Raw genomic sequence first — 13,478 nt, forward strand, 5'->3', positions numbered from 1 at the left:
TTAGAAACCTGCCTAAGATTCACAATTCTTCCTCAGACAATTGAAAACACTGATTAAAAAAAAAGGTACATTGGTGACACTGTTTGCCAACGCATTGTAGAGAATAAGTTGTCTAAGAGCACAGAAAGTAAAGAAATGGTTCCTCTTGAAACAGAAAATCGTGAATTACTGGGCTAAACAAATTAAACTGCTGAGTTGTTAAATTTAAAAAGCATTAAAATTGATCGGTAGCCTGTATTACCATTCAAAGACGTGTTCTCCACTGAGACACTGAAATGCAGACATACACTCCTGTGTAAAGCTAAATGCCCAGAAAGCAACATATTATTCACATTATGCGCCACTGCTAGAAGCGAGCAGCCATAGCAGTTAAAAGCAATTTGCTCTTGAACTGTACGTAGCATACAGTGCAGAAGGACGTGTAATGGTTGAACGGTTAATGAGGTAATGATAAAACAACACATCTACAGGAAAATGCTCTGTAGATGTGCACATATCACAAAACTAAATTAGAGATTGGAGACCACTGCTTAAGGAGCCCTACTTCCTATATACCAGCTGATTCTGTTGCTCACCTCTGTGGACTAATAGTTGGGTCAAGGACAGCCAGTCTCCAAAGAACCACCATCTCATCACACATACTTGCACAGGCATGAGCAGCTACTTCTGACTGGCCATTGCTGCGTCCCGTGTGCCCGCTAGCACTGCTGTGTGACGCAGATGTCCGCACACTGTACCACCAGCCGGTTATCTGCAGAAGAAAACGTTCAGTGGAGTGTTGTGGCTAACATCCCCGCTTTCACCTAACTTCATACCCACAAGAGAAAAAAAAAAAAAAAGAAGCTGTAGCTTGTACCATGTTTTCATATGACTCAAAATAACTACGAGCATTAAAGCAGTACGGCTTCGTAAGAACCTCTCAGTTTTTATATATTTACTTTTGTTTAGATTGCACATATCTGCAGAACAAAGCACTCACAAGAGGTTCTCTTGCTAAAGGCATTCACATCTGGAGGAAAATAAGTGAACAAATGTGACAAATGAAGTATTTCCTTTGCCTGCTAGAAGCTGAGGTATGTGATACACAATAAGGAAACCTGCACTGCATTTTATGTTACAAAGTATCCTGAACTGTAAAGGGACACCTTTTTCCTTATATTAATTAAAAAAATGAAAAAAATCATGACTCAAACACATCAAAACCAAAGAACACAAGATTTTACAACCCAACCATTTATCTATGTTTTGTCAAAATGACAGTTCATATGTGAAATACTTAGATTAGAAAAAAAAAATAATTACTATAAATCAGCTTGACTAGCCAGAAATCAAATCAAGTGTGCTGAACAAAGTACTGCAGACTCCATGTATTCCTATTTTAAAAAGTTGAAGTATTTTGGGGATAAAGCGTTGCTAAGAGAACACTGAATTACCACAGGGGCAAAGTATAACAAATTTAGAGGGAAGAAGCAAATGCCCATAATGCATACAGACTGATTTAAAAAAAAAAAGAAAAAGAAAATTATTCAGAAAGAAATTTATAGATACATAAGGATTAGTCACTGACTCAGCCTGGTTCCCTAGAATTTCTCCCTCCACAGCAAAGATGCTCAGGTACCTGCTCATAGTTCAGACACTGGTCAGTCAGAATCTCCAGCAAAGGAGCAGCATTGCTATCCCGTCTCTTAAACATCTCCCGCACAATAGAAAGTAGGTTCCAGATTCCCTCAGGCTCTCTCCCTCGCAGGGGACGCAGAAGACAGGCCCACTCAGCAGCAGCCGGTGGCTCCGTGGAAGAGAGATACATGGAATTTACATCACTGAGAATAAAACAAAAGTGCAGGGATGAAAAGAAAAATGAAGGCAAGCACAGCCACACAAAATCCTAAGTATATCCTACATCCAGAAATGCATTTGCACTTTAAATGGCACAGCCATGCATAACTTAAAAGAGGAGACGTATAATGAGACTGAGAACACCACACAAGTAAAATATTGTGCAGATACAGTGTGCTCCACCACAGCTACACAAAAATACTATTTCCTCAAAACTAAGCATCCTTTATACCACAGCATCATGGAACGGTATACATCAAACGCCGAACAAATTTACAGATTACATGAACGTTTCTTTTTCTCTTCAAGAAAAGATAATTTACCTGAAAACAACAGGAGAGGGCCCACAGAATTTATGAAGGGTTTTCTTTATGTTGTCACTCAGGGTAGATTCATCGAGGTACCAGGTGCTTTGATCTGATGCAGAGGGTCCAGCAGTGGGATCTTGACACAAGAACACATACACAGATTTTGAAGAGATTTTCCTCTGTGTGCCCAACCACAAGGATTATAGGGAGTATGAAGCAGCATGACTCAGTTTATTTCACCCACTGCAGAACTCACTATTCAGATCTCAAAATATTATAATTATCTGAATAAATGGTAACACTTAATGGGAGACGTAACTGGCATGCTGAAACAGCAGCACTACAGCCATGTGGACTGGGAGAAACATACAGATTGTGCCAAAAGAAACCCACGAACTTCTTTGAGAAAAGATATAGACTTTTGTACTTGGGATAGAAAACCCTATGCACCAGTACAGACTGAAAGTCAAATATCTGACTAGTTGAAATGGTTTAGTGATTACAGTAGGCACAAAGCTGAACTCAAGCCAGATAGGATTATAACAGAGGGATGCAGAGGCACGGAACACTGACCTACAAGGAGAGATTGAGGAAGCTGGGCTTGTTTTGACTAAGACAAAGGGGTAAGGGATGATCATTAACAGCCTACAGCTACTTGGAGTCACAGACAAATACCTATTGACATTGAAAGATAATAATAAAAAACCGAGTATTCAATATTGGATATTAGGAAAATGCTGGACCAGAAGGATAACACAGCATTAAAACAGGAATACACTATAACTTCTCTGATAACCAAGACAGGCTAAGCTAGCCCAAGCCACAGCTAATTCATTAGAGCGTTACCAATAATCAACCTGCTACATGAAAGGAGAGATTCATTCCAACCAACACTTCCAGGAACAAATGGAGTTCAACAGAAAAATCTTCTGTTAGAAAAGTGCATTGTCTAATACTGCCTTTCTCTGACTTCACTCCGAGGAGTCCATTTCAGCAACAATTTCCTGCAGTTGCACTTCATGCTTGCTTGTACCTTATCCCTTTTCCTAGACCTTCACTTCCAATCCCAGACACTTGGTAACCTATCAGTACAGAAACTCAAGGCAATAGGAATGTACCTATTTTCTGTCTTTAACACAGATTACCAAAATAACATATAACAAGGTTACCTGGAGCTCCACACACTGTGTTGATTGCAGTTGACTGAGAAGATAACAGCTCATCCAGCAGACGCTGAGCAGTTGGAAGAATCTGCAAACATAAAGCAAAATCTCTGTTAAGCTGTGTTTCTTACCCTAATATAAACAGCCAGAGATCTGCCTAGATTTTCCTAACTAAAGGACTCACAATATTTGAAGTATCGAATACATGTTTTCAGAAAGGACAGTAGAGGGTGCTAAGGGTTATACAACAGCAAAGTAGTTGTTACACTTCCCTCTTCTTTCTCAAAGCAAGCATAACATCCAAAGCTTACTTCCTATGTTCACACCCTAAGAAGCACACAAAAGAGTCATAGGTTATCAGTTGCTTTCTCATTTCTTGAGGAGGAGACAGAGCAATGCTGCAGCAAATGCTGTGAGTTATGGAGGTATGGAAGTGAACACAGTCAAGGTCACCATTTTCCTGCACTTTTAAATGTTTCACATTTCTTGTTCCTACATCATTTCTCTCAAAACCAAAATGATGGGAACATGGATGCAAACTGTAAGTTACATCTATACATAACTTTTCAGTAAGACCTTAGCTAATTTACCACGCACAGAGAGACCATATATATTTTAACTTAAAGTCAGCAGTAAACTAATGCAATGTCAGCACTAAATGAATGCTGCCATAGCTTCTAGTCAGTTCAGTGCATAAGCAGAGAAGGCTCACACCTGACCATGCGAGTCCTGAGTAGACATACCCCTAAGGTGGCCTTTTTGAAAGAAAGAAATGCATAGCAGGAAGCTGTTCTCCCCTTACTTTCAATCTAAATCTGGACCGAGAACTTAGATCCACTTAGTCCTTGGCATACACACTTAGAACAGTTTAGAAAGTTTAGGATTTAAATGACTTGCAGCAGAAAATCTGATATTTCCTCACCATACAACAGCTGCAAACATTTCACATTTCTACAAAATAAAAGCATGTGAATGGCCTAAACTAATTTTACAGCATATAGTCAAGATTCAGTTCAGTATATTAAGTATCTCAACTCAGAAATCTCAGAGACCAGCTATGAGACTGCTGGAAGAACTCAGGGCATGTCTTCCCTTTTTCAAGGGAATTACACAACAAAGATTAATATGCATCTGCCAAGAAAACCTAAACTTTTCTGTTGGGCAGCAGTGTATCAGACTATCTGGCAAGATAGTAATAATTAAATTGTCCAGATGCCTGGATACACAGCTGGTACACATGAAAGGAAAAATAAACCCTGCAAAAAGAAGCAGACAGAATACACAAAAGCATTATATCAAGCAACTCACATGCTACCCAGGAAACTAGTGATACCACTATCAATTTTTTAAAGCTCTCCTTTATTAAACATCAGGCTAGTCACATAAAGCTTTGAGCCCTTAAGGAGAGAAGTGGTCTTTCAATTAACACAGCAAGAAGCATACAATATCAATGCTCAACCCTCAGCATCAAAAAAGGTGGTTTAGTTTAGTTGTTGGGTTTTTTTTTAATTCGTCATTTTTACTTCATGTGATTTCTTTGTTTCCTAAGAAGATTAGTATTTCTGCAGGGAATTTAGAGGGTGTTTTATCATCAGAATATCTTAGTGTCCCAAGCACACTATCGTAATGTCAGTACATGCTGACAGTAATGCAAGTCTTAAACATTATGCACACAATATTGAAATGAGACAAACGTGTGCAGGGCAGCGTCTCTCAACCTCCTTTGGTTGAACAAGCAAAAAGGTTGCCAAGCCCTTATACTTTTAATTTTAACACAAACATTTCACAGTCACCTAGGTACATTTGCGCAATATGTGTAAGCATTTTAGACAGATTACAGAAATGACCTGACCTTGAACTACTCTGTTATTTAAAGAATAATAGAGCAGATTTTGCCTTTAGCTAACAATACGTAATGTCTATTACTTTCCATAACCCAAATGATTCTTGCAGATCACCAAGAGATTGCACTGGGGGAAGTTAAAAGGTCACCACTTGGGTGCATTAGAAAATAGATACCTGGAGCATACAAAACACATCCCCCCCCTAGATAGTCTTATCCATTTAATCAACCAAAAAGCACAAAAAGAGACATAACTTGATTTATTATCACCAAACTTTTTCACCACCCTGTAGTTATTTTACTGTGTTTGAACTTTACTTTCTCAAGCTAATACACTTCTCTTTCTTCTTTTAAGACACTTCTAATCTTTCACTCAGCAGTAGACAATCGACAAATAATGGAAAAAGAAGCTTGAAAAGAGCAAGAACTAAAAGCCTCCCCTGCAACTTACAATCACATAGCAAAACCAGTCACCTTGTAACAAAACATTGCGTAAATTCATCCAAGATAACAGCAAGTGAATTTAACAAAAAGTCAGTCCATCCCTATTGATTGTCCCCATTTACCTGTTGCGGAAGTTCACTGATTAGGTACTGAGCGAATTTTTGCAATTGGTCTCTTTGTAGTCGAGACAAGGACTCAGAAACAGGTGCTCGTAAGCATACCGCAGATGCCTGGATAAAGAAGAGGATACATAAATTGCCATCAACAGATCAGGCATAATGAATTGCCCACTGAGTGGACAAAGTGTCATGAACAGTGGCTATGCTGATGCATATCATGCTCGGTCTTTTCCTGTCATTACATAGAGCACTGCAGATAAGATGCAAATAAGCTGTCTACATTTTATCAAAACTGTTTTTAAAAGCTGCCTGTCAAAAACTGCCTCAGCAGCTGCGCTGAAGATCTGTAGTTTCTAGCAATTGCACAAATACTGGCAGGGATTTTGCAAACAAAACTCTAAAATGGGACATAATTCTTCAGGCGACTGGCAAAGCAACCAGCTCTGTGGGGGACATTTCACACTCACAACTGCCTCATTTATCTGATTACAGATTTTTTTTTTCCTCGTAAAACAAGCCCCTTCCCGTATCTTCAAGCAGCAAATCATAAGTATCAGTTTCTTAACTTTGTTCACTACTTGGAGTAAGAAGTACCCGAATGGTACCCAACTAAAATTTAACCTGGAAGCAGAAAAATGCACTTTGATAATAAGGACGCTTCTGATAGCAATTTATCTACACAGAACAATATCCCTTGGCTTATAACTTGCTACTCAGCAGCTAATATACACAAACACGAGAATGCTTTTGCTGTTACCTTTCAGGTGGAAGAAAGGAGTAGGGGGGAAGTGGTCATTTTTATCTTATACAGGGTTCAAAACTGGAGAGTAAATACTGTTACTGAAAATTTTCAGTTTTAATACCCACTTTTTTTAAAATGAAGCCATCTGGAAGCAGAACTCCTTTTTTTTTTTTGGCAACTTTCCTGCTCTAATACAGAAAGTGAATTGATATTCCAATGATTACACCTAAGGATGAATTTAAGCCTATCACTAAGATAGCTCACTGTGAAATGTTATCAAGCTTCATTAAGTTATTAGCACTCATTTAAGAAACTGGAGTTGATCACAACCACATTAGCTATAAAATATTCTGCAACAGCAGAAAACTTTCGGTTTATTTTATTCATCCACATTTCATTCTCTCTTAAAATAAATTTCTCATTGCTTCATAAAGATGGAAGAAATAAACCTCTATGTAAGTCTGACCCCCCAACATGTTGATTGTACCTGTTTTCACCCGAAATCTTTGGAACAAGAAGCACCTACTTTTTCTACTTTTTCCTCTCTACAAGGCCATACAGAATGGCAGCAATCAAGTAAAATTATAAACATTCTAAATATTTGAAATCTACAGGTCAAAATGACATTTATCTGTCTCAGTATGAGTTAAAATTAATGGATGAAATAAAAGGCCAGCAGTGATCAAAATTACTTTCCTTCTGCCCTCAGTGATCCTACAGCCTAAAGAAAGAGCTTTCAAATCCAACATTTACTGAGAATTTTAATAAAAGACAAACTATCAGTGATCTTCCAATCCTTGTAGAACTGAGAAAAAATGAGTAACTAGCATTTAAATGAGAAACAGGAAGGGCCCAAAAATGACTGTATCTACTTTGAGCAATTTGCACAGTATCAAAGGACATTCTGCAGTTTAGAGTCTCAATCAACTCGCACTGTGGACTGCAACTGTGGGTGCACATTTGCACTATCTTTAACCAAAAGGAGAGCCAAGAACAATTTCCCTAAAGAGTGCACATGTTGCGTAAAATTGTAATGACAAGAGACTCGGAGAAGATGATGCTGGAGGAGAGCAGAAGTGTCTGTCCTTAAAGGCCTACATTGTGTATCCGGAAGAGACAGAGCGCCACGACGTGAGCACACCACTTGGCCCCAGCTCCACAGGTACAGCTGCATGATGTGATCCTGCATCGGTCAAACATCACCGCCACATTGTATGCACCTTTGGGAGACATCATCTGTGGGGGTACCACAGTGGCACTCAGATGGAAACCTGTTAAAATTCAAAAGTACAAAGTTACTATTGTGATGCCTGGGAGACAGATTCAGATAGCAGGAAAAATTAGGTATGTGCCATTTAAATAGCAAAATAATGTCTAGCAACAACATCTACACTGGGATGGACATCAGTTTAGAGTCTCTAGCACTTTCTTCCCAATCAATTATGGCAGAGTATTAGCAGAGAGACATAAGACACTGTAAGAGGTTAAACAAAACCAAACAGATTTTAATATATTCATATATATTTTACAAAGAAAAGCAGGACTGGATAAAGTCACCAGTGAAAAGTGTTAATCAACTCCAGCAACAGCGCAGAAGATGGTGACTTCTTGAGAATTACTTCCAACTCCGTCTATTGTCACAATTTTGTAGGACACTAAAGGCAGCACTTGTGCCTCAGCACTTACTATTAACTTGTGCCTTCAGAAGCTATCTATTTCTCTTAAATCACATACCTACTTACACTGTTACAAAAATCCTATTTCCATAAAACATGTACTCAGAAAACAAAACAAAAAAACACTTGCTTAAACTAAAATAGACCAAAAAAAGGAAAAAATTCAAAAACAACACTTAAAGGAACCCAACCCCACAATTCTGTGAACAAATGCATAAATTATAAATAGAATTTCAGGCAGAACAACAGAACACTTCATAAGACTTGGCTTTATGAAATCTTATGAGATGGAGTGCATCCCAGTCGTACATGCAATGAGTCTTACATTACAGCCGAGGGCTGCCCAAAGGCACACATATTACAAGCAGGAAAAGGTCATCAGGAACATGAATCTTCTGTTTGTCTTTAAGGTTCCAATCACCAGTAAATCATCATCTGCAGCAACGAGTGTCACCCTCAGACCCTTTCTGTTAGTCTCAAATTCATTTTCAAAGCAGCATACAAAGCACAAAAGGTTTTCAATGCCATAACCAAAATTCTGTCCAACAATCTACCTTAAGTGAAAAAAATATGGCTTGTGATAGATAACTAAAAAATTTCTCCCTCATCAGCACAAACAAGTCTACACTATTAAGCTTTTATTAGACAACTGTGAGGTTATTATAAAGATGGCGTTCAATGTGCATATGACCTACTAAATTCCATCTAAAACAATGTGTAGTATTTCCTCCTCAAAATACAATCCCCATGCCAGTGCAAACTTAGTCTTACCTTACTTAACCTTTCTACTTCTGTTCAACAAAATTCAAATCCTCTTCCTGAAGCAGGTGATTATTTTGATTAGTACACATAATGCCCCCCCACCCCCAAGTTCTTTAGCCATTTCAGCAATTGGAACAGAATCAAAACAAAAGAAGGCATTCACCACAAATTCACTGTGCAGCTTATTACTAGCTACAGTTCTAATTTATATTCCACACTTGGATAACACAACCCAAACAGTTCAGCCAGTCCTTCTAGTACACTGGAAGCACCTCAGACTAATGCCAAAACGCCCTAATTTTCACAAAAGTAAATTAAGCACTTCACAAACCGTAAGTGCAGCAATTCTATAGCACCGAGAAAAACAAGTATTCTAAAGGTGCTGGAGAAGAACAGGTCACAGCTATGCACTCTTCTCAAGCTCCTATCATGCATATTTCATCTGTATATGAAGACAGCTAACTGATTAAATGCAAAGAGGGAAGAATTGCTACAAGGAGAGAAAAAAAAACACCTTAAGGTCTTCAGCAAGACATATCACAGCTTCAATACAATTTGTAGCCTGTCCCTGACGCTGCTAATTCAAGCAGACCTGCCTGACTTTTTTTGCCCTGCCAACCTTGCTGCACTGGAAAAATGCATGTGGAACAGCACAGGAAACCACACTAGGAAAAATACCTGGAATATATTAATGATTAACACAAATATTCGGACAAATACCACAATTCAGTTCTCATTGCATAGCTAATCAAAGTCTGAACCTGCAGAGACAGAAAAGGTGACAGTGAGGGAGACCAGTCATTACTTCCTAGCCCAACACTTCTGATAAATAAAATGGTCATCCAAGAGCACTTGTTTACAGTCTAGCTGCAACTGTTTTCTCACTGGCTGACCACAGCTCTAACCTACCTGCTTGAATATGAGGACAAGAGCCATTCCTAGAGCACACTTGAGTGATTCAGTTACCTCACTGGGATCACCAGGAGCGTTCTTTCCCTTCCCCACTACCTGATAACATCCTATCAGCTTCACACAAAGCAGTACATTACTAAAAAATTCACTTACATGTACCAGCAGTATTAATTTTGCCACTGTATGCAGCCTAACAAAAAACTAAGATGTACACATTCTATTCTTGGAAAGCTCCATTCCCACGAGGCCTCAAGAATGGGCTGCAGGCCAGAAGAATTGCTCTGTCAGGAGCCTCACTCCCCATACCACCATTTGTTTTAAACGCTCTGTGCAGACCAAGTTTAGTGCTTCTGTGAAAACATTTAGGCTATCTACACAAAGAGTGTGAGCTTCTCACAAACATCAGATTTACCTCTTACACACAGAACACACTTGTCAAGCAGCCATTAACAATGCTTTGGAGGATGTCTGGCCCATGAACACTACCAAGAGCTATCAACATCAAGCAGTGTTAGCACTAAATCCAGTGTGATACTCAATTAATACGTGTGGTTTTATCAAACAGAAAAGCAGAAAGTAATCAACTGCTGCATGGACCGGGTCCATGAATTTTAGGATAACTATGTTGGCTGTGTCAATGTCTCTTGTTCTTATATTTATTTTAAAAAACAAAAATCATTTATTGAGAAATTATAAGTTTGTTTCTTTTTCTGAGTCTCTATTAGACCTCACAATTTCAGGTGGAAACAGAAATTTGAAACACCCCAAACCACTCAGTAAGCAACTGGATTTAAACAGATTGAACAGTTTAAGCCATCTATGAATTAACACCACCCTCCTAAGAGCACTACCTGTAATACAGTTTTCAGGCTTTCTTATCTGATATTTGACAATTCTGATGCCTCTATTGCAATGGTAGCAAACAAGTTCTATTATTCTGCATGGAATTTAAGAGCTTTTCCTCCAGAAATTGAAAAACAAGATGACCGTGATTACTCATCTATATTGATGAGGAAAAATATAGGCCTTATACAGACAGCCTCTGCAAAAGAAATGGGACAGAAGAGCACAAAAGCACAGTTCAAACTTTGTCCCTTTGATCACAATATCACAGTACACTGCTTACTCTTCCTCAAAACTAAATCTGCTCTCAAAAAGCTGCTTCATTTCTTGCACTTATTTTCACCTTTGTTAGTACATGAAACTGCAGCCAAACACCCTAAAACCATTTACAGCAAACAACTGAATTTACAACCACCCACTACCCTTCTTCTGGGCTGCTATTCTTAGGGGAAAAAAAAAAAAAGTCCTTCCACTAGATAATGTTTCTCTGCTAAGGAGAAAACAACATTACTGTTTAAACAAATTTCCTTCCTTCCCTTCCAAACACATAATCCTTTGTCAAGAAGCCCAGTTGCTATACGTGCGCAGCAGAAGTTTCTCCCTGGTGCTATTGTACACCACCTCCTCTTCCTTTCCTCCTCCCCCAAGCATTGGTTTTCAACTAACAACCCCACACTTGGTTAATTTACATTTTTTTACACCTTGTCTTTTTAATTATTAATGAAACAAGTTTTGACCACAATCTAAGCACAGCGTATTAAATTTTATGTTCTTTTCCACTGTTGAAGTCACAGGAATTATTGAATTTCAGCAAGTTTCCTTTTAACTCATTTTTTTTCCTCTCTCAAACATTTCCCTGCCTGAAGTTCAGCCTTAGAGGTCTCTTACAGCATCACAAACCTGACATCAGCACATTACATATGCACTCAAAATTCAGTTCTAGCTTGATTTTGTTGATGATCATAAATTACTGTCTGGTCTCACTAACAACTCATTATACCTTATCTATAAGGAAGTACTTCCATTTCAAATAATTCCTACTATCATTATTACAGTAGATAACAGTCTAGATAAAACCCTTTCACACCCTTTCCCTCATATTCAGAAAATAGTTCATAAATCTCTTGCAATTTGCATGATTGTCTCCTCCCTCAACTTTCACAGCATGAATTCCTTTTATATTCTTTATTAAATGTATTCATTTTTCATTTTATGAAAAATCCAGAGTCCAGTTTCTTGTTTAAGATAAGGTCAGTTTTCACAACTGTAAAAAGTTAAAACAGCAAGATAAGCGAAGAGAAGCGAGGATAAATCTCACTGTCTAACAACATTCTGCCTTAAAACTACCAGAGTACCTGTATTATAAATATAAGTACTTTGCTAAAAGAATAACATTTAAGCCTGTAAACTTAATCTTTGCCATAGAAACACTTTAGGCGAGGCATTAATTGGATCAGGCTGATAGCCAATTTCTCTTCATTAATGATGAGTTCAAGCATTATGGAGACAAAATATTCCATAAAGTTTTTCCCAAAATATTGAGACAGAGTAAGGGTCAAATTTGCAGAACTTATCTGGCTTTTCACTTAATTTCACAGCTGAGATGATAAAGGCTGAAATAAAGACATCATTTAGCTTAAGACATTACATAAAACACATCTAGCATGGATTTTAGTCTAGGATACAGAAAATCCAGTTTTGAGATGCTGAATGAAATCCAGAGACATAAAACCGCAGAGTTCTTACCTATCTGGAGAGGGTCTTTGACTGCCCTCACTCGGAATAGCTGCTCCCCTCTCTGGAACTCGTCTGCGCTGCCATTAGCCAAACACGAGTACAACCTGCAAGTGACAAACATAACAAATCAAGATTGGTAGTTTCTGAGGAACTTCACATTAATATCCTCTGAAATATAAAATCATTTACACCAACAATCACGTACAATCCAACCTCAGCACATCACAGTAAAACCTCCTTTTACTACTAGATGAGTTGGCCACATGGTCATTTGAGACTTTTTTTTTTACACCTGTGCTCATCAGACTAATGACCATGTGCAACCAACAGCTGATGTGCTCTGCTCCATCACAGGTGAACTTAATTACTGTACCGGCACTTCGGGCACTCACTCCCAAACTGATACTAAAATGTTAGATGAAAGCATTTAGGAATTGTCAGGACGATTCTTTCTGAAAGACTATAAATACTATTACTATCCTACAAAATTCCAGATGTGTGGTTGCATAGGTAGGCAACCTACAAAAAAAAAAAAAAAAGCTTCAGGCAAAAGACATCTGCAAAAGATCTAATAGCACTGAGGTTCTGATTATGCACTCAATCAATCAATGAGGAAACATAAGAAATACAGTTACAGTACCCTAGCTGTTTACTGATTACTGATGTACTCAGCAAATTCTGATTATTTTACTTATACCAATCAAAAACTTGGAAAGTATTTTGATATAACCCTCCCTAAAAACTTCTGAGCTCAGTTAAGTTCTGAGTGAAGCAACAGATTTAAACAGGACAGAATACTATGTAAGCATTACCTAATATCTTCCTCATTTTCAGGGAAACTCCAGAAGGCGATCCGAAGCTGTAGTTGCTCAGGAACTGGAGGATAAACTTTTTCCACGACCTCAAATGGAATGTGAAATGCAACCTGTTTTGCAGACAGTTCCACCAATGGGATCACCAGCCCATCTGGCAAGACAAGAAACAAACTGCAATTAGCAGTTTGCAGCAGCACAATCAGGGAACTAAACTGAGGAGAGGGAAAAGGCACCAGAGCAGAGAGCACATTCCCACCTAACTCACCAAATTCAAAGAC

At 38.3% G+C, this 13,478-nt stretch overlaps 1 protein-coding gene across 1 annotated transcript in view; it reads right to left on the minus strand.

The window, feature by feature from the left end:
* The window catches only part of ZSWIM8 (zinc finger SWIM-type containing 8), a 61,839-nt gene that overhangs the window by 26,001 nt on the left and 22,360 nt on the right, over positions 1-13,478 (minus strand). Inside the window, exons 2-9 of the mRNA XM_015866634.2 lie at positions 13,198-13,351; positions 12,395-12,489; positions 7,554-7,726; positions 5,717-5,824; positions 3,314-3,395; positions 2,160-2,280; positions 1,619-1,820; positions 576-751 (exon numbers count right to left, since the gene is read on the minus strand). Of these exons, the coding sequence (XP_015722120.1) occupies positions 576-751; positions 1,619-1,820; positions 2,160-2,280; positions 3,314-3,395; positions 5,717-5,824; positions 7,554-7,726; positions 12,395-12,489; positions 13,198-13,351 (1,111 nt within the window). The remainder of the gene's footprint in view (positions 1-575; positions 752-1,618; positions 1,821-2,159; positions 2,281-3,313; positions 3,396-5,716; positions 5,825-7,553; positions 7,727-12,394; positions 12,490-13,197; positions 13,352-13,478) is intronic.

Source organism: Coturnix japonica, chromosome 6 (assembly GCF_001577835.2).
Source record: "Coturnix japonica isolate 7356 chromosome 6, Coturnix japonica 2.1, whole genome shotgun sequence".
NCBI classification, from domain to species: domain Eukaryota; kingdom Metazoa; phylum Chordata; class Aves; order Galliformes; family Phasianidae; genus Coturnix; species Coturnix japonica.